Raw genomic sequence first — 23152 nt, 5'->3', positions numbered from 1 at the left:
TGTGTTCTGTCCAATATTTACCCATTATGGGTCAAAAATTACCCAGCCATTTTTAGAGTGTATGATGTAATAAATGAATTAAAGTGAATCACCTTCAGTTTGTTCAGATTGGATGTTTAAAATCAGCACTGTAAAAAACAAAGAGAAAAAATTATTATTATAACTATCTGAACGTAAAATACATACATTTATAGATCCTTTGAAATATTGCTCATGATCCAAAAAAAAACAAACATTTAATCTGAAGGTCACTAGTATGTTTAAATGTCTTCATTTTATTTTTAGATTGAAAACATTTATAGGTTGGCACAATTATATTTAGTCTAAAACAAAGATTTTTTTAAATGGATGACTTTGACCACATAATAAAGAACCAGACAGCATCCAATAGGAGTCTAGAATAAATGTGAACCAGTGTTGCCAGATCTTGCGAGAAAAATAAGCAACCAGCCCTGTGAAAACAAGCCCAAAACAAGTGACTTTTCTACGCCCCCCACCATGTCCTTAAGCCTCATTAAGGAGAACGGTGCTAAATTTTTAAAATGTTTCTCTGTGCTATCATGTTGTACGAAGTCTGCATGGTGTGCACGTATTTCACACTTAACTGATACTCTGCACAATGCTTTGAGTCATTCAACACGACAGGTTGAATCCAATCTTTTACTCCTTTCACTTTCTCCCAGTCTTGTTATATTTCTTCCCAAATTCCGCCCACTTTGTCCCAGGCATTTGTTCCTCCAAAAAACTCTTCTACAGTCCAGTCAGTCAACATCGGTCGCAACTCACGCGCATTAATTTAAAGTTTACGTCACTCACTGACTAGGTTTTCCTAACCAGAAAAAAAAAACAGATTGCCCTGCTCTGCCTCTGATTGGCTAGTTCTCGTTGCCATCTGGGTCAGAGCCAATTAGAAGTAGGTGTGGGTGGGATAAAACTCTGCTGTCTCCTGTGTGTATGGGGAAAGGGGAGGGACAGAGAGAACAGGCTAGACAAACTCCTACGTTTAAATAACATACAGTAGATAATATCTGATTGACAACTTATTATGGAGCTGGGATCAAGCCCAAATAAGCAACTACAATTCAGAAACAAGCCCAAAATAATGCAATCCGCGACTACCAATATTTGTAAGCGACTTTACAGAAAAACATGCCCAAAGTCGCTTATAATAAATGTTACAAAAGAATCTCAATGTAAAACCTCAAAAAGCTGACTTACATTTCTGCAAATCTAAGGGATGATTACTTTAACATGTGTAATGTTTTTATTAATAATTTATTTTTCTAAATAATGACTTAATCTAAAATGTGTTAAAAGCATAAATAATATGACCCAGAACAATAGTATTGTATATATAAATATTATCATTGTCGGGCAGCAACTATGCAAATAAACAACAGTTCTTCTAAAGGAGCACTCAGTAATTTATTGCTAATTCAAAGTTTAAATCATAAACTTAGACACGAACAGTTTTGTTTTGTTTTATCATGTTGGCATCTGAGGAATAAATGAATCCTGTACTCATGTTTATGACTGTTAAGAGTTTATTCCTCTGATATACATATTCAATAACTTCTGCTGTTGTGTGCACACAGTCTAAAGACAGAAGTGCTAAAATTGTCAGCTACGGTAATTTAAAGAAACATTGGAGGTTTAAATATTGCTTACATTTACTTTATAAAATCTGCAGGGATGTAGTATGTTAACTTTTCTTACACATAACATGGGTGCTTAAGAGGTTGACAGTTTTGCAGCACAGGCCAAACAAGCGGAAGAATGAAATGTCTTACCATAAAGTAAGAGTCATAGATATTATTTATAGATACTGCATAGACTCACTCAGCACAAAACGATTGCAGCACTGCTGCATCAGCTCTTCTTCTGTGATGCTGACACATGCATTGTAAAGGCTTACATCAGTGCTAAAAATGTGCTGCAAACTCTGCAATCTGCAGGGATGTATGTTCACTTTTCTCACAAATGTCACGGGTGCTTACGAAGGTGGACAGCACTGGCCAAACATTCGAAGCAAAAGAATTCAATGGCTTAGTAACTATAAAAATAACCACAGATAGTGTGGTGTAAGTACAGTAGTGTAAGTCCATCACTTACACAGACTGTGATTTGCAAAAGTACATTAATGTTGTATACAGGGCACAGAAAATGTACGTGTCATTTTAGTTATGTGAATTAATGTTGCATAGACTCGCAGCTAAAACGATTTTAGCACTGCTGCTTTAGCTCTTCTTCTGTGATGCTCTCACATCATGTAGTGTGAATGTTAACATCAGTGCTATAAATGTGCAGCAAACTCGCAGTTTACAACATACACTGTAAAAAGATTCCGTAGAAATTACAGTATTACTGGCAGCTGGTTGCCAGTAACTTACTGTAGATTTAAATTTACGCTAATTACCTGTAACAGTTTGTTTAAAGTTAAATGAAAATCTTTTTCTTTATCTTTACAGAATAAAACTAAAATAACAGCCTCAAGCAAAGCATTCTGGGAAACAAAATCTGAAGAAAAAAAACTGAAAAAGGTTGATTAGGATTTTTGGTTCCCAGAATGCTTTGCATGAGGCTGTTGTTTTATATTTTTATTCTGTAAGACAAAGACTTGTTCATGTTTAATGTTCATTTAACTTTGAACAAACTGTTGTCAATAAATAACATTAATTAAAATTTACAGTAAGTTACTTGCATCCAGCTGCCAGTAATACTGTAATTTCTACGGAATCTTTTTACAGTGTATGCATTGTGTAAATCTAGACTTAGTGGTTATATGTCTGAAACTGTCAAATGTAGCATATATTTAAATTTATATCTATGGTCCGAGGTGGTGCAAAAGAGTCAGTGACTAATTTGCAGCCTGGTTAAGTTGGTTTACCAGTCAGTTCAAGCTGATAGGTCAGCTGGCTTTAGCTGGTGGTCAGCTGGTCTCCCAGCCTGACGCGCAAAAAAAAGCCAAAACCAAATCCAGCCTGCTACACCATCTTAACCAGCTAAAACCAAGCTGGGAGACCAGCCAAAACCAACCAATCAGCTTTAACTGGTCTTTAAGTAGGGTCCCTAGGCAATTCACTAAACTACGCTGAAGGCCACAGTTACAAACTTCATCTGATCTCATTATGATGCATGGGCTAAGCTTAGAGCGCTCCAAAATAAATGTTGATTTACATTTTAAATTAACAATTTAATTAATTATTTTGCAAACAATAAACATTTTTATACACAAAAATACTAGGAACATTTAAAAGCTTGGAAATTTTTGAAATATATTTTATGATGTGAGTAAATTTAAGCAAAAAATAAAGTAGATCTAGAGTAAATAACACATTTATATTCTAATACAAATAAAAATTGAGATCTATAATAAATTAAGAAATATAATTTAAATGCTACACTGCAGATGTAGCTGAAAAGGTGATTATTTATTTAATTTTTTTGCTGTATTTACATAAATGTAAATGTATTTACATCAACTGAGCGCATGACATTGTGTTGACGCGCTTTCATTTTAAACGGGCAAATGTTTTATTTATCATTATGACTGCCGGTCAATACCCAGACAGCGAACTTCACCCCTGTACTATTTGGTAGAAATTACACTCGAGCTGGATTGGCTATTCAGTGTGTTTGTTTTTTAACAAGAGGGCCGGTGTTGTCATGCCACTGGGGTGAAGGTTGCCATCCCTGTCTGAACTTACAGCTGCCCCACTCACGTAAATTGCAGGTGGGAGATGCCCCAATTGCTTTATGTCCAAGTTTATCGTGGCCCGAGTGAACACATGTTTTGTTTCAGACGTGTCTATATTTGAGGGTGCTTCCTGCTCTTCTACATTTTAAATAATAACCTCTGTAAAAGAAAAAATATCTTCAAATCGTAATCATTTTAAATCTAAGTCATAGATGTAACAATGAATCTTAAGTTATTTACATGAGGAAACAGCCAACTATAGTGTAACTATAGTCATGAGCTACACACAAACACCAGGATTTGAGAGGAGTTAAAAAAAATCTAAGGTTAGTTATAATGCTGGACGATAATTCGATAACTATACATTTCCACAGAAGTAAATCATTTTACTTGTCACGCGGTCTTGGTTTAGAGTCAAGCCTCTTGTGCCATTCACCATGATCAGTCATCTTTATAAACTGAAAGCCCTTGTCCAATTCACAGTAAAATGAAAATATATTACACTGCAAATACCTTAAAATAATATAATATTATTATATTAATTTAAAAACTAAATCTACTTTAACAAAAAAAATGCATGTTAATATAGTATGGCTGTGTGACAATATGGTTTGTTTCTATTTATAAAACAGTTTCAGTCCTTGATTCTGATTGGTCCACTTTGCGTTGTGCCTAATACGAAAAGGCAGCTTCTCGTACCTTACTGCTTACTTAAATATCTCTGTTTTACACATTTAGTATTAGGGGGTCCCTGCTCCATGCCTCTCTCATTTAAGGGGTCCACGACCCAAAAAACGTTGAAGACCCCTGCTCTACGCCATAGCTATGCTGTAGGTTATCCGTAGCCTGTGCGTAGCTCTGCGTAGCCTGACGTGCACCTCACAAAATTTTTAACAGCGTGTCAGTTCTACGCGGACCGCAAGCGCTGTGATTGGCCCACCAGAACCCCTCCTGTCAGGTAAAAAACTGCATCATAGCTATTTCCTTTTGCGACTGTGAAAACAAAACTGAGCCAAGTTGAGGAGTGATTTAACTCAAACTACAACAAAAGTCGCTGTTATTTACTTCCATCATTGCTGGTCTTCTCAGATAATACACAACAAGTTGCTGTTTCTTCTTCGTTTGTGGGTTAACTCGCCAAGCTTCTTTGTCTTTGACGATCGTGCTGCTACTGTGGTTACACAGAAGCTGTGTCCCAATTCAAAGGCTGCAACCTTCTAAGGACATATTTTAAGACTGATTGCGTCACAGCAGCACAACTTGAGGCTAGTAAGGCCGTCCCAATTCAAAGGATGCTTCACAGTGTCAGACTTGGAGAAGTGGACAGTGGGGTAAGAAATGGACAGTGGGGTAAGAAAAATGAGCGACAGTGAAGAAAATGCAGCGCCCACGACTAGGTCACAGACTTTACAATGTTCAAATCTGTATTCTAGCCTTAATCGATCACTTGCTTGGAAAGTATGTGTCACGACTCTCGGAGTCGTGTGATATAGCTCTATATCATCACGGCTGTGATTGCCTCCGGCACTCGGCCTGCGGCCTCGTGCCTCTGGCCTAATCACAGCCGTGATGATATAGAGCTATATCACACTCCTACTCGAGCGATATTGCTTAAATATTGATTGACACAGAAAAAAATGTAATACATTTTTGGCCATATGGCTTTATGGAGTTAAATACTTACTTCCTTTCCATGTTTAAACTTAAATAATAGATGTACATTTTACACAAAAATATCTGTTTAATTTGTAGGCATTTAGTTTGGTTTGTCAAACTCAAAAAATCACCTAAGTGACATTTTCAGATTTTATTAAATTTTAAGACAATCACTGACTGCTTTATCTGCTTGTGGCAAAGGCAATAAACACTAATATACAAGACAAAACTGAAACATACTAATCTTCATTCATCTATAATACATTTCTGTTTCACAAACACACAACACAATCTGCACATTTACTGTCTCACACAAACATCATTCATTCATAATCATCATGCGATAAATATTTAAACTGAGAGGAGCGTGAAAAGATTAAATACAAGACCAGTAAAGAACTTGATCCTGTAGACAATGTGACAGAAATTGATGTGTAGTGAAATCCATAGAGAGAAGATAATACTCACAGAGAACTAGAGAAAGAGAAATCAACTCCATACTGATCTACTGATGAATGACACTTAAACATGGAACACTCTGTCATAAACACTCACACTTCATTTGTAACATCACACACATCCTCTTTCTCACAATTTGCATGCTATAGGGCTTTTCACACTGTGCTTAACCCTGGGTTATCTTCGTTGTAAACCCTGCTTTTAACCCTGGGTTAAGGATCGTTTCACACTTGTAATTTAGAAGCAGGGTTATCCCTTGGAAGCAGGTTTAGCACCGCTTTTGTAGGGTTACCCTACTGAAAAATCCAGCTAAAACCAGCATAAGCTGGTAGCTGGTTTAAGCTGGATTAAGGTGGTTTATGCTGGTCCTCCCAGCCTGACAAAGCTGGTCATGCTGGTGGGCTTGCTGGTATTCCGGCGTGACCAGCTGAGTCCAGCTAGACCAGCTTAAAATGTGACCAAAACACACCTGGACCAGCTTGCTATACCAGCAAAACCAGCTTCCTACACCAGCAAAACCAACTAAAACCAAGCTGGGGACCAGCTAAAACCAGCTCACCAGCTTATGCTGGTCTAAGCTGGATTTTTCAGTAGGGTAACGCCACATTGTGGTGCCAAACGCATGCAGTGTGAAACGAAGCAGGGTTAGAATGTTATGACACTACTTAAAGGATAATTTCGGTATTTAACACTTTGAGTCTCATTTCTGGTTTGTTTTGGATGAACTACAGTGATGGACACAGAAATTTTGACAATGGGTCGTGTCTTGAGTTTTTGACTCGTTTAGAAGCGTCTCTTGACTGCTTTAGAATGGAAGTCAATGGCCATGCACAAACATGTCATTAAAACAACACTTAACGTTCATTTTCAAAACTGTGCTACTCACCGAGTGGTTCGTGGTGTTCGTTGATGATGATTAAAAACAAGTTGTGTAGCGAAATACAGTTTCTGTCGTGTTTTATTTGGCAGTTTGTAAAATTCCATTGACTTCTCTTGGAAGACTGTTTGCTCGCTGATATATCACTCCGCCGGCGGGAAACAGAAAAGGGTCTGTTTGTTTTTACATGTGGTTGCAGTTTTTTCGCTCGGTTTCTCTCAGAAGAAATTTTTCCCATATTTGTAGGGCTGGACCAGAATATTCGAATATTTGTTCCGTGGGTTGACATTCGATTTTCAGTTTTGAGATTCGAATATATATATAAATATTTTACAGCGTTAATGCAGAGCTTTTGCCAAGCAGGAAGTGTGCTTCATGCTCCCGCTCTATAGGTGGCGCAGACAGACCAACATCCATAGCCAACAGCCACCAAACGGCACCAGTGTGGAAGAGATCGCCTTGAACGTAAAGCGCGCTTCCTGCTTTGGCATTTGCGCTAATAGTGTTGTAAATAACGTTCAGTTTCTTGCAAAAACTGATTGATTTGCTTCACAAGATGTCAATATGTCACACGGAGTTATGGGGAATTACTGTTGTATTGGATATATATGCTTTAGCTCTTAAAGTGTGCGGATCTGTTGACTTGCATGACGGAGCACTGGGGTTTCTGCAAAATATCTTCTGTATTGTTCTGCCGATGAAAAAAACATATTGGATGGTGTAACTGTTATAAATAAACTTGATTTTGAAAGTATGCTACCGTTTTATTACAGTTTGTTGGACTACGTTCATTCATGCTTCAGACTCAAATATAGAGCGGAAGTATATACGCGGTTGTGAGGTATCTGAAAAAATAGTTCCACTATAGCAAATAACACGGATTGAAATCATACATTGCGCCAATATATTTGTTTTTGGTCATCAACGAGCACCGCGAGCCGCTCGGTGAGTGGTGCAGTTTTGGAGATGAACGTTGAGTGTTGTTTTGATGGCATTTTGTGCGTGGCCATTGGCTTCCGTTCTGGGGCAGTCGGGAGACGCTTCTGGATGAGTCGAGGGGTCAGGACGCGACCCATTGTCGGGGTTTCTGTGTCCATCGCTGTGGTTCATCCAAAACAAACCAGAAATGAGACTCAAAGTGTTAAATACCGGAATTATCCTTTAAACACAGCTGAAGTAGCTAATCAAGGTGTTCAGGGTTGCTTGATAATTACAGACAGTTGTGTTGGAGCTGGGTTGGAGACTCCTGACCCAGGGTTTAGGGTTGCGTCCGAAAACTCTAAATTGCTGCCTTCTGAGGCAGCTTTCCAAGGCAGGAAGGCATCAAGGCATGTCCGAATTCAATGTTTGGTTTACTTCCTGTCTCCTGAGATACCTATGGGTGGGCGTACAATAAGAATGTGATTGGTCGAGCCCGGTCGAGATCGAAAAAATAAAATGGCGGCCAAGGACGCGACTGGACCACCAATTTAGTGTAAATAAAGGTAGATGTTCACTTTTTACACCTTTTAATTGCATTTCTAGCGAGAAATTAGTATTATAGTTTTCAAATATGTGACTAGTTATCACAAAGGCGCTCTCTTTTTATATTTCAAACACGCTGCCTTTGAAGTGCGTCCGAAAGCCTTTCTCTGAGCTGCCTTCATGCCTTCGAAGTCATTTCCTCATGAGGCAGCGAGGCAACGAGTCACTGCCTTGAGTTTTCGGACGCAGCGTAGGAATGCACAGTGTGAAACGTCAAATTATGAATACCCAGTTTTGTCAAACCTGTACTTACCTGTGTTCACGAGTTCACACTTACATATAATTTATAGAGTCATTTTGAATGCGTGTTTGGCGTGCTGCGGGGGAGGGCTTCGAGCTCGGACTTTCCCATGACAGCCCCACCTAAATTTAAGAGATCGCAAGTATTGACAGTTCTGTGTATTTTTAATATTAATCATCAAGATGGACGAAAGAGACTGATTAGAAGTTTAACCCTATGGCAGGGGTCTTCAACTACTTTTTTTCGGGGGCCAAATTTTAAAATTGTAAATATGACGCGGGCCAAACTTTTACCCCTATTTTTGGTTTTGATATATTTTTTACTTTTACCATATATGTGTGTGTGTGTTGTCATTTTTGTTACTTTTGTTGTAGTATATTTGAAAAAAAAAACATTAAAAACATGCATTTTCAAAAAAAAAAATGAAATTAAAAGCCTTTTAATTACTGAAAACTCATATTTTCTTTATTAATATTTAAAAGCAATTGCATTTTAACATGTAAGAGCCAAATGTTAATAGTAAAAGTGTAAAAGATCAACACTCCTAAACATATTTTGTTTATAACTGTTTAACTTTCATTAATTGTTCCATGTCAAGTATTCACAACATTTAGCCAGTCCTCTCCTAATGACTAAAATTGCACTACATGTTTTCTTTTTTAATATTTTATAGATACATAGGCTAAACAGCCTTTCCATTACTTACAGATATAACTGTCGGGAGTTTGCCCCCTAGTGGCAGCCATAACGAAAATGTAGTTTAATCGTAAATCTGTCATGGGAGAGAACCTTTAATCTACGAATATATGTAGAGTTCAGGGGCGCTGCTAAGGATTTTGGGCCCCATGAAAGAATCTTGACAGGGCCCCCAAAACAGCTGAGACTTTTTTCATATTAATTTACATAAAATCATGCGCTTTTATGGTATTCTGACTACCAATGGGGTGAGAAAATGTTTATTTCGTTTTGAATTAAGTGTTTAAGAAAAAATAAATCTTATTTCACAATTTTTTTCTCACCCCATTGGCAGATCATTTTGCTCGTTTTAAGGGCAATTTCACTTAAATTGTATATTCATTTGTCTTAAAACTAGACTCATTTACTTAGGTCATTTTGCTCATCAAGAAAAAGCATCTTAATTTAAGAATTTTTAGATATTTCTTCTGAAAACAAGACAAAAATACTAAGTAAGAAAGTCATTTTTTGCAGCGTTGAATGTTTAACTAAAACTGTGTATTGTTATTTTTTCCAGCGTTTTCTTGACCTAACATGAGGAGAAAATTGAGTTCCCTTATCATGCACTTTTAACACTAGAACGGCCACCAGTAGTCATTTTAACAGCAACATTTAAACTTATGCATTGCAAAAAATGATTTTCAAGAGAAGAATTCGTGGTGTTTTTTTCTTGTTTTCAGTAAAAAGATGTAAAAATTCTTAAATTAAGATGCTTTTTCTTGATGAGCAAAACAACCCAAGAAAATTAGTCTAGTTTTTAGACCAAAAATATTACATTTAAGGGATTTTGTGCATAAAACAAGCAAAAAAAATCTGCCAATGGGGTAAGCAATTTTTTCTTGAATTTAGTGTTTAAGAAAAATGTTCAAGATTTTTTTGCTTACTCCATTGGGAGATTTGTTTGCTTGTTTTATGCACAAAATCCCTTAAATGTAATATTTTTTGTCTAAAAACTAGACTTATTTTCTTGGGTCGTTTTGCTCATCATGAAAAAGCATCTTTATTTAAGAAATTTTAGATATTTTTACTGAAAACAAGACAAAAATACTAAGAATTTTGCCGTAAGCTACGATGATTGTCACGGACGGGCGGTCCACTAACAATTTAGGCCTACTTACAAACCCACCTTTTCTTGTGAAAAATTGGGTAACATAATGTTGACCCTTTGCCTCTTTCACTTCTTATTTTTTTCTCTTTCCGTTTTTGACTTCCAGATTTTTGAGGCATTTTCACTTCCTTGTCAGTCAAGTTGATATTCTGCCGGCACTATAAGTAAAGTCAAGCTGTGTAGCCTGGATTATACAATTTGGGCGGACTGAACCATTTTATGACAATTCAGAGGGGGGAAAGGGGCCCACAGACGTTTGTGTTTCCTAAACAAATACATTTTTTGATACCAGGAAACAGCAAATAGAATAATTTAAAGTTAATAATTTTTACTATTAAATATTTTTTAGCACCACAATTTTGGGGGCTTCTCTGGGCCCCCTCTTACTCGTGGGCCCCAAGAATCATCATTGTTTACCCCCACTTTACAGCACCCCTGGTAGAGTTAATATGTGACCCGATCCAGCAAAATGAGTCACAGTGACCCAAATTTCAAAATTGAGATTTTGGTATCAATGAAAAGAGGAGATCATAAGCTTTCAAATGATATTCTAGTCAAAGGCATACCTTGAATGGTTTTAAAGATATAGACATTTGAATTAAGGTTGTCTGTCCTCTTTTTCCAACTGAAAACCTGAGAAAAACGCCTTTAAAGTTTTTTGCACGTTTTTTGTAGATATCTTTCAAAATCCATTGCATTTTTAAAGGGATAAACTATTTATTTTACAGCTTAATTTGACCAAAGACATTAATATAAATGCCATTACAGTAAACCAGGAAACTAGCTTATAAATCAAACAGAATGATGTTTATTGAAAATAACAGAAAGGTTTCTGTGATGGTTGGGGTTTGAGTTAGGGGAAGGGAATAGAACATTACGTCTATGGAATGTCCCCACAAAACAATGTGTGTGTGTGTGTGTGTGTGTGCGCGCGCACGCGCATGCGTGTTCGCGCACGTGTGTGTGTGTGTGTGTGTTCGCGTGTGTGCGTTCGCGTGTGAGAGAAATTGAGAGGTAGAGAGACGAGCAAAAAGAAAACAATAATGCTTGCCTATGTAATCATATCTTTGTGTAGGTTAGTTGACAATAACACTGTAACCAATTCAAAAAGGAGTTAAATAGAAGAGGAGAGTGCTGTGAGTATGACAGGAGGATGGCTGGACCAATCGCGTGCCCCGGGGTTTCCCATTGACAAATGATCAGCCTTTATGAAGATTTCTGATTGGCTCTAAAACAACGTGAAACACCATATTTGGGGAGAGAGTGACGTTTCAGGGGATCCCCCGAAATGCTCGGAGGTGACGAGAGGATTTGACATAAGCAATGTTTATTTCCAGCGAATTTAGTAAAACTGTTTCAACTTTAATAGTCATTTAAACACCTTTACTCAATTATTTGGACTACGAAACTTTGGGAGATTATTTTTTAATGTCTGTTCTTTGATATTAGCTAAAAATATTTTTTTTGATAATTTCATTGTTTTTCAAAATTATCGGCTCATATCTTAAAACGGAACGTTGCGACTTCCGACTCATTTCGCCAGAGCGGGTCACATATAATTCAAATGTTACCGATAAAGTAAAACAAAAAATTATTACTAATTTTAACTTTGCACACAGTTTTGATCGGAACACACTGAAATACATCACTTCCGGTCGCCGCGTCACATGCGGTGTAGTCACATACGTTTATTTTCTTGAATGCATCCAAAGCTCGAATTGGATCAGATAATTACGCACCCACAGATGGTTGGCAACCCACACAGCCCCTTTCTGTGTTGTCTTGTACAGTGGAAAGGTAAAAGTAACCACGCTGAATTTAAATCAGACTATGGTCGTTTTTCAATAAGGCTGCAGCCTCCGGAGGTCGCATTTCCAGGCTGCATATACGTCATTAAGTCTAATTTCAGAATTTTAACAATTATAAAGTTGACTATTATTCTTAGTTAATCGTAAATTGTTGTAATATGCTTATGATTCACGAGTTCACACTTACAAATAATTCAGAACAGAGTTATTAATATGCGTATTTGGCGTGCTGTCCGAGGAGAGGGCTCCGAGCTCGTTAATGGACTGAGCCCGGAGCGCTTCCTGGCGGGGAGAGGGTTCCGGGCTCAGCCTTAGGCCCGAACCCAGAACAATCTCCCCTGTTCTGGTTAGTAAGGTGACTTAGGCAATCGTGCGGAGAAGGGGAGGTGGAGGGATGCTGAAACTATCGAGGAATGAGGGTGAGTTGGTTTCCAGTCTATATAGGTTTCTGTTGATGCCAATCAGGTGGATACCTGATTACTGATTGTCAACAGCTGGTCGTAGTTGAGGTGATTAGGTTGATTATTTGAACGTGTTCCTCCCGAACTTTGTTAATAAAAACATCATGTTGTGAATGTAATGCTCTGTTAACTTACACTTGATGACGAATGCAGTCTGCATATGCGACCTCCGGAGGCTGTAGCCTTCCGATTGAGAAACGGCCAAAGGTGACCGGCGGGCCGGATAAAGATGATTGGCGGGCCGCACTTGGCCCGCGGGCCGCCAGTTGGCTAGCCCTGCCCTATGAGGTCCGACCATTTTGGGACACTGTCAGAGGTTCTGACATGCTCTTACATTTGGTCTTTTTTCAGTTGCTTTAAAACATAATAATGGCAAGTGTCTCATACCACTGCGTTCAGCACAAACTGGGCTAAAAAATTTTATGAGCTACATGTATGTACATGTTTGTATTTTTGAGAGAAAAAGGTTTATTCGTGGTTTCTAAAAAAGCAAAAATTTTAAGTCACTGATATAAGTCCACAAAACCCATACTAAACATGTTTTAACAAGACTTTCCTAAACAGAATCTAGTAGTCTAGAGTTTTTTTTTTAAATGATGTGAAAATCACCCTGCCTACTTATTCAAATAAACCAATATATTGATTTAGAAATATAAGAATCAGAAATATACTAATAAAACCCTCAAGTTTCACCATGAAAGCAAAAAAAAAATCGGAGGAATGTGTGTCTCTGTATGTGCGCTTCACAGCTGCAGTGCAAGAGGCGCAGAAACTGAGAAAAAAAATAAAAAGGCGAACAGGTAACAAATGCTGGCCAAATTACAGAGATGACAATTCGCACGGGACTAATATTATCAGAGGACTTTGGTGTTCGGCGAAATATGGTAAGTCATTTGCGGAGGAATTTTTACTTTACAAATTACAGACATGGCCGATTCGCATAAGATCACAGACAACCTCCGTAATTATTACAAATAACTAGAGGTCACCAGGTAATACTAATCCCATGCGAATAGGGCTTTAGTCTTGCCTTGTTTTACCCCCTCGTGGGTCTTTTGTTTTTCGGTGTCTTGTTTATAATAAAGGTATTTGAGTTCATCTACGCCTGCACCTGGGTTCTCTCCCTCTCTCCTTTTGGAGAACCATTACAGATAAGCTGGCCAATCAGGGACAGTTTTGTACAAAATGTGCGTTTCAGGAAGACAGGGACATCTGAAGCTACAAAAATGTATGGTATGTTGAAAATAATGTGTTTTTGAACCATAAACCACACAAACCCATTGTATTATACCAAATACACAAAATAATGTTGTTTTTTAGCAATGGAATAGGTGCACTTTAAACACCAACCACGCTGCATGTCAGGTTAGAGGATTCTTGTGCTCTAGGACAGATTTTATCAGTATTTTGGTACAGATATGGGAAAGATTTCCTACTGTTAAAAAGACAAAACGTCACTGCATGTGTGAACAGCACATTTTTCTATGTACTGTTAAGGTCATTCTGGTAAATGTATGGTAATTTAACAAAATTAACGTGTGAAAGATGCTAAGGCTTAACTGTAAGAGAAATGAATCTGAAAGAGGAAGTAGAAAGAAAACATATAGATGTGTATGAGTATGAAGATCTTGTTGCTGATGCATCTTCAGTCAAAGTGTGAAGAGATGCTCACAATAGAGCTCAACAGATCTTATCTGTACATCAACTGTGTACATACATTTAATAGATTTAATTTATCACTTGCTTAATGCCATGTTTAACTTATTTAATTCATATTCACTCTATTCACAATACACTTCTAAAATGCATCTTTAAAGAAAATCATACTGTTTCAAAATTCTGAGGATTCATTTCTAAAAGAATACCCCTAAGAATTAAATAAAATACAAATAAAATATAAAATGAAATTTTTCTAACAGTGTTTGAAATCATATCAATCAATGATGCTTTTTTTTAGAAAACCTATTATAATCAGTAAAAATACATAAAAATCTAAAAAAAAACAATACTGGTTTAAAAATATATACAGATGTGGCCTTTAAAAATGCGCGTTTTCTCCCGCGGCATTCGCCAAATCGTCTCGCGGAGTCTCGCAGAATTCTGCAAGTGTTTTCGGGGGGGCTACTTTGCCTTTTCCCTTAATGTTTTTCGCTTCACAGAAAATCCACCAGGTGGCGCATAAAAAACTTGTCATTGCGGTTGTTTCCAGAAGTTAATAAGGGCATTGCCGTATATTTAACATTGCTATTAAAACAGCAAAGTGACGTCAACCCCTTCTTGCCAGCATAACAGCGCATACAACGATGACTGTATGTACAATGCATTTATACTAAGTGCAACGGAGAATTTAGTGTGAGCCTAATACACGTAACTCTATTTACAATGAATATCTTAATTATTTGTGTTGTCGAATTTTGACACCGTTTCATTGTTTGTTCATAATATTTATAATTATGTCAATTTTTCTAAAAGTATCAATATTTTAAAGAGATTAATGTGGTATAAAAAAATACATGTTTTACAGTTAAAAGTGTTGTAAAAATATATTAGTATTCTTATATATTAAGAACAATAATATGACACATGTATATTGCGCTAAAATGCTTTACATATGGAAAGAGGAATTCTTCTCAGCCACCACCAATAAAGTTTAAAAATTATTCTTTAGAAAAACAGTGTTTAAACCCACGCAGAGCGAACAAGAAAACATAGGCCTATGCTTACATACTGTACAGTTGGCATATGATATCTTTATTTAGTTTTACATATTTATATACCTTTAATAATACCTTTTTTGCGCATATAGGCAGTGTTGTGTTTTTTTAAATCCTTTCAGCCGTAATTCATATCTGTAAAAATATCCAGCTTTGTAAATATCATTAAAATAATGGATTAAAATAACTTTATAAAATCTCTTAATGTCACATTTTTATTCAAAATTGACTTTATATGTAGGCTATACAGCATCTAATAAATTAGCGAACAGAGAAACTGCGCCTTTTACATACAAAAAACACCCGAAGTGTTGAGTTTATGAATATTTACACTTACAATATGTACTTTGTGAAATGTGTGTGTAAAATAATCAATTTAATAACATGTGGCTTTATAAACAAACACGCCGCGTCTGCTTCCAGATATCTTATCTCCTACCCGTTCTCACCAAGATGCGTACAAATGACACACAGTGTGATTATCGTGCAATAGATATGCCAAATTCCGATTTTGCGTGCATATGATACGCCAGTCCTTCCCATTCACTTATATGGCGAATCGTTTCGTGACGTTTTATTTATTGTTTTCTCATTTGTTTTCTGTTTTTTAAACAATTTTCGCTTGGGTTTAGGGTTAGATTTCACATTTGTTTAAGCAGGTTATTTAATATACAGGTTTCTCTATGTTTTTATCTATATTTAAGCCATGGTCGCTTGGAGTTGGGGTTAGAGTTGGGGTTTGGGTTAGGATGTCATTTTTATATAATAAAAAGTTGTTCTAACCCTAAACCCAAGCGAAAATGGTAAAAAAAAAACAGAAAACAAATGAGAAAACAATAAATAAAACGTCACGAAACGATTCGCCATATAAGTGAGGACTGGCGTATCATATGCACGCAAAATCGGAATTTGGCGTATCTATTGCACGATAATCACACTGCGTGTCATTTGTACGCTTTTTTGTGAGAACTATTCAACACTTTTCAAAACTTATTTATATAAAAAGTGTATTAATTAACTTAATAAAATCTAATGTCACTTATGTATTTTTTATTTTATCAAACCAAAATAAATTATAAGAAATAGAACAGACATTTTAATTTAAAATGTATATTATATTCTAAGCGTATGCTACATCTAATAAAATAGCGAACAGAGAAACTGCGCCTTTTACGGACGGAAAACACCTCCGAAGTGTTGAGTTTATGAATATTTACACCTACAATTTGTACTTTGTGAAATGTGTGAGTAAAATAATAAATTTAATAACATGTGGCTATATAGACAAACACGCCGCGTCTCCTACCAGATATCTTATCTCAGACAATGGCATTCAACAGTTTTCAAAACTTATTTATATATAATCTAATTTATAAATTAAAAAAACAAAGTTTTAAGTTAAGACAATAATAAATATGTTTATCTTTTTTGAAAGAAAAACGTAGAAAATGTTATTATGGGTATAGTTGATGCAAATAAAGTGTGCAGTATACAAAAAAATGCAAACAAATTATTTCTAAAAGTAGCAATATTTTAAAGAGATAAAGGTGGTATAAAGAAAGACATGAGAAAAGTAGAGGTATGCAAAAGAGCACAGTTCAGATATTGTTAATTCAAGCGGTTTTATACACCTTTCAACTTTGTTTGAATTGACAAGCATTTTATTCGGCACTGTCAAAACATTTTGTGATTGATTTACTGATTTATTACAGAAACTTGTTGTCAGAAGCAAAGCTATTGTACTAAGCATCTTTATATGTATGTTTTAAAGTTAAACGTGTTGTAAAAATATATGAGTATTCTCTTATATAAAGAATAACAATATGATAAATTTATATTGCGCTAAAATGCTTTATAAATTATTCTGCAATATAAATTATTCTCAACCACCACCAATAAAGTTTTAACATTATTCTTTAAAAAAAAAAAAAACGGCGTTTAAACCCGTGGAGCGAACAAGAAAACATATGTTTATATGCTCATTCGGCATATCATATGATATTTTTTATTTATTTTTACAGTTTTAAAAGTGGCAAAAAAGTTCTTAAAATCTAATGAATACTGGTCTCTGTAAATATAACTGCAGATGACAGCAGATTAGATTCAGTTCACCTACTAAAAAATAGGAGAAGCGATGATTTGTGATTGATTGGGGCTAATAGAATGACTGCCACACTCAAAATACACCAAACCAAATGAGCACTTTATATTAAACTAAAGCAACACACAATGTGCAAGTCATGACCTTGGCCGGGTTTCCCAAAAGCATCATAAGGCTAAGTAGGTAGTAAAAACGATCGTACGAATCATCTTAGAATTACGGGCTGTTTCCCAAAAGCTTCGTAACTTAAGTTGCACTTGAAAATCATCGTAGATCTACAAGTGCTGTGGAGTAATCGTTCATTCATAAGTGCTTTTGGGAAACCGGGCCCAGGCCTTGACGCTTTGTGTATTTGACTTTAAATGGTGCGGCGCTGACTGGTCGGCGTTTGACATCAGAGTACTGCGAGAGCAAAGGTAAAGTCGGACCATTTGTAACATTTCGACTTGCTCTCGCGGTACTTTGATGTCTTCGGTGCCGAACTGTCTGCGCAGCGCCACATAGAAATGCCCTTTGACTCTTTACAGCAGAGTACCAGCAACATGAGAAGTGGTGGCACGCAAAAGAAAGTGAAGGAACCCAGTACGCTAAAATATAAAGTGTCGGTACTGCGAGCACTGGTTTAGTTATTTACATCGTGTGTTGCTCTTTCACCATTGTGCACCCGCGCACTCGCTCTGTAGTTTGTAGCTCGCGCTCCGGCTTCTGTAAACAATGGCCGTTTCTCAATACCAAGTAGGGGAGAGTGGGGCAAAATAAGCCAGTGGGTAAGTTGACCCACCCCCTTTATCTAGGCAACCATACAGATTTGTAGCCGTGTGACCAATACAGGTATAAGCAACCATAATTTCTATTTGGCTATGTTAAAGAGAAGGACAAATTAAAGAGTTATGATTAAAGTAATTTTTTTACAAATAAAATAGTTTTTATCCCATCAAAGTAAAATTTATACATACCAGGTATAATGGTTGTTATGTCAAAGTAGATTTATCCATGTCTAAATATTTATACCATAAATATTGGTGATAGGCTAATGTATAAAACCATGTGAATGATTTAGCTAAAGATTAGCCTTAATTATTAAGCTAGGCAGTTTTCCCAAAATGGTGGCTGTGGGGCAAAGTGAACCAGATGGGGTAAACTGAACCCCACCATGAGGCACTGAAACCACTGAATATGTTTCATTAAAAAATATATTTCTGTGTAGTTTCGCACAACTGATTTGTTTATTTTTAAACATTTTTGAAAACATATCATGCCAAGACATTACAGTATTACTAAATTTTTATTTTATGCATTTGGCGTTTTGGTCCATACTGAAAAAACAAACTTACCATTAAGAAACGTCCATTCTCCAAACAATAAGTTGTTCCTCAAAATCTGTATTTCCATCTGATACAGACTCAAACATGAGTGGATGACATCAGAGTACCGCGAGAGCGATTGAAACCAACCTCCTCCGCCTTATTTCTCGCGGTACTCTGATGTTATCTGCTTGTCGGCTGCGTAAAGTTGACCACACCTAAAAACCGTACTGCTAAACTCGACAGAAATGCTCTGTGTATACCAGCACCTCCTTTATTAATTGTATAGCAGGAAAAGTTCTATTTTACTTCTCAGCGTGAGAAATAGCTTACACGGTTTGGCGTGTGACCGTGAACTCACAGAAATGCGCGTGTCTCATGATGGCGAATGCGTGGGACTTGAGAGCCCAGGTTATATCAACATATGTCAAATTACGTTACCCGATATCCACTTAATTTTAAAAGTTATAAACATTCATTTAAAATAACTTACAGGGTATGTAGTAGGCCTAGATTTGCATTTAAACAAAGGAACTGCAAGGGTGGGAATTGAAACGCCACACGCTGGTGAAAACTTGAAAAACCGGTTCCCTGAGAGGTGATCGATTAGCATTGGGGGTTGTCAAAGAATTGGCAGACCTGGGGGTGGGTGGTTTTTAATTTCTTGACTCTAGTCTGTGTCACTGGTAGCTGCTAAAACTAGCAGCTAAACAATGTGCAATTAATTACATTTTGGAATTAACTTCCTTCATGTCGTTTTATTTATACACTGTAAAAAATATTTTCTGAATTTGTAAGTAAAGTTAGCATTAAATATGTTTTTCAATTTTAAATGCATTTTTGGTTTTATTATAATTATAACTTAAATAACTGTAAATATTTATTAAAAATAATACACACTTTTTTATCAAAAAGACAAATAACTTGATTCTCATTAATAATAGGCATGGAAAACAAACTTCTCATTTTCAAAGCCTCGTACAGCTTGTGCCTATGTGCGTTGAACTTGAGAGCGCTTTAAGCGTTTATTGTGTCTTTCACATATGTGTGTTACATATGTTACCCATTCTGTCTAAATGATGTTTTCAAATACTCTATTAATTAAACATCTAATACGTTTTCTGAGAGTGAAATGATTAATACTAAGGTGCGTGTCATGTCTGACATCTTGGTTTCGGTTTAAAAACATGCAGGAATTTGAAAATAAAATGCAGAACTTGCTTGATGTTTAAAGAGTTAAGAGAGATAAAGTTCGGGACTGATTTATGTTAAAAAGTTATTAAGATCAACAAGATTCGCGCTGACTGACAGATCCGAAACGCAACGCACAGACACGCAAGTACCTGACTGACAGAATAGTTAAAAAACATCTGTTTTGGCAAGAATTTACGAAAGCATATTAAGCATTACAAAAAACTTGCTAAGCTCATTATTAAATATGTCCATAGCCTACAGCGTTTGCGCGAACAGAACGAATTGTTTAAAAAAACTCTCTCATTAATCTTTATTTAAATAAATAAATAATCAGATATTCGTTTAATATTTTAAATAACAGTATGCTCTATTATTTAAAAGTCAGATTTGACTTGGTTCAAAACAAGCAAAATGATTTTAAACAATAAGGTAATTATAAAGATGTAATTCAAATGTTTCAGTTGTTATTTACTAACTTTATTTTTATGTTAATTGCAAGTCATGTCATAATAATCTTCAGTATAAATTTTGCTTTTAAAATGTTATATTTTCATATTTTTATCTATTTACTTGTTTATTTTATATTCACCTAGATTGACAATGAAGCTGGCTTTAACTTGAACTAGTTAAAAGATCATCTGACCGAAGTCACGGAGACACGGAGTTATTAACGAATATTTTATTATCAGAGTGCAGCATTTTATTAAGGTTTTCTGGTCTTGTGTAATTAAATAAAATATAAAAAACTAAAAGGGTAATTTTTTACAGTTGGATTAAAAGAAGTTTGATATTAGCAGCGTTTCAAAACTAATTCCAAAACATCTCGCGTTTCCAAATAAGGGACGCGCAGAAAATGTCATTCATGTAATTTTATAGATTACACTCATTCACTTCACACACATATTATATGTGCTTTAAGGGCTTTATAATTTAGCTGTTCCAGTAAACACGTGATTATGTCTGGCCTAATATTTTTTCTGTTATTCGGATGAATTCGTTATTCGTTTTAAAGCCATTATCCGTGCCCTTCCGAATAACGTATTTAGCTTCGGGCACATCCCTAATATATATATATATATATATATATATATATATATATATATATATATATATATATATATATATATATATATATATATATATATATATATATGACGAATGCTTATCAGTACATTACTTTTTTGTTTCTTCAACTTTAAAGATGAATATTCTCCTTTAGAGTTGGGCAATTTTTTTGCAATAGCACATTATATTCAAAATTTTGAGCTCATAAAAAAAGATTTTTCGCTTATTTAAATTACTTGTTTATGTTTTTGTGCACGTTTAGTTTTGGTGCAATTTCCCAAAAGCTTATAATTAATACACACAACGCGCTTAACTTATATTTTCTTATATTTCTACTTATATTCCTACTGTTCAGTAATGCAGAAAAGCGCAACACAAAGCTATTAAAACTTCAGATGCAAAAAATGAACTAAATGTAAAATTAGATAGTTAATGATATTGCGTAAATGCGCTCGGTCTCTTCAAAGGTCTTCGCGAGTTATTTTGTTATAAGACTCAGTTATCATACATCACGTCTCTTCTACTGTAAGTACACGGAAAATAATAAGACAAATGATGCGCGTTTGAGTCGGATGAAGAATATGTGACTGTTTATGTAACTGGCAAAAGAAAACTTCGCCAACGAAATGTTCGCCAAAAAAGCGTGCATTTGTATGACATCAAAGTCTATAGCCTAAACACAGAAAATCCGTGTCATGTTACTTCAATATCATACAGTATACGCTCAGCATGAAGTCAAGCACACAAATTGTCGTCAGTATGGCCTACATGAAACACGACTGCCATCTACAGGTTTTTGTATTTCCTGCGTCCCTCACCGAACCCCCCTTCTGCGGGATCTCGCAGAATTTCGGAAGTGCTCGCGGCATTCTGCTCTCAGAAACGCGCATTTTTAAAGGCCACATCTGTAGGAATTCAAATGAGTGGTATTTTCTAAGCCAGTGGTTCTCAAACTGGGGGCCCTGAGATGGTGCCAGGAAGGCCTCCGTTTTCTGAAATTTTATAAAATACATTAATTTAGCCTAAAATCTGTGTAAATAAATCTTAAAATAAGGCTACTAACCAACATCACAACTTGTATCATTTAACGTTTTGTTTAAATTCATATTCTAAGTTTGAGATTGTTTTGTGTCATGAATTTTCTTTAAAGGGGCCGCAAAAGGGATGCACCCTATAAAGGGTCGCTTACTGAAAAACTGTCTGTTGAGGTCAGATGAGCTGTGACTTTACTAAATAATCTGACTCGGAGGTATCATGCCCATTCAAACTGAGGGGGAAGTGGATTTTGCATGAAACCTCAAAATCAAGGAAGCATCTTTTAATCTGTTATCTGTGCACATATGCTTTTAATGAAAAATAAGCGAAAAGTTTCGATTACACAAACCAAAACTGCTAGTGTTAAATGAACTTACAAGCGGTTTCCCGCACAGGATTTAGCCCAAGACTAACAGCTTGCGCTGGCATATCTTAAAATATATCAGTGCCATTGTTGGTCTCAAGATGCACACCAGTAAGATTTTTTGCAAGGGATGGTTTTTAAAAACTTCTTAAATGTCCAAATAACTAAGGCCTAGTCCTGGTTTAATCTCAAACCCTGTCCGGGAAACATCCTTTGTGTATATAATCCACACCAAGATTCACATGATGATGATAATAAACACCTGCTGTTAACAACCATAATCACTAAAGAAAAGATTAAGAAGTCACCCTAACAGTGATTAGTTTTATCTTTAAAGGGACACTTTTTCATTTTTCAGCTCCCCTAGAGTTAAACATTTGATTTTTATCGTTTTGGAATCCATTCAGCTGATCTCCAGGTCTGGCGCTAGCACTTTTAGCATAGCTTAGCATAATCCATTGAATCTGATTAGACCATTAACATTCGCTAAAAAATAACCAAAGAGTTTCAAAATATTTCCTATTTTAAACTTGACTCTTCTGTAGTTACATTGTGTACTAGGACCGACGGAAATGTAAAAGTTGCCATTTTCTAGGCAGATATGCTTAGGACTATACTCTCATTTTGGCACAGTGATATTATGCACTGCCCGAAAATAGTCCCCTTGGTTTTCCCCTATTTTCGGCTGCTGTGTAATATCATTGCACCTCCTGCAGCCATGTTACAGCCAGTGGCGGAACTAGAATTTTTTTAATGGGGTGGCCAGGGGGTGGCCAAAGCTACTTTAGGGGGTCCATAGTCCATAAAAG

The 23152-nt window shown here is 36.1% G+C and overlaps 2 protein-coding genes across 3 annotated transcripts in view; both read right to left on the bottom strand.

Annotated features, from left to right (window-relative positions):
* Window positions 1–5937, bottom strand: part of LOC129436561 (leukocyte immunoglobulin-like receptor subfamily A member 3) — a 33089-nt gene extending 27152 nt beyond the window's left edge. Inside the window, exons 1-2 of the mRNA XM_073857903.1 lie at window positions 5822–5937; window positions 93–128 (exon numbers count right to left, since the gene is read on the bottom strand). Of these exons, the coding sequence (XP_073714004.1) occupies window positions 93–128; window positions 5822–5852 (67 nt within the window). The 5' untranslated portion in view covers window positions 5853–5937. The remainder of the gene's footprint in view (window positions 1–92; window positions 129–5821) is intronic.
* LOC129436562 (uncharacterized) overlaps window positions 1–23152 on the bottom strand; it is a 64451-nt gene that overhangs the window by 33783 nt on the left and 7516 nt on the right. The gene's annotated exons all lie outside the window — the stretch shown is intronic.

The sequence above is a fragment of the Misgurnus anguillicaudatus genome, chromosome 19, assembly GCF_027580225.2.
Source record: "Misgurnus anguillicaudatus chromosome 19, ASM2758022v2, whole genome shotgun sequence".
NCBI lineage: Eukaryota > Metazoa > Chordata > Actinopteri > Cypriniformes > Cobitidae > Misgurnus > Misgurnus anguillicaudatus.
Note: the sequence above shows the minus strand (reverse complement) of the source record. Positions and strands in the feature narration are given on the sequence as shown.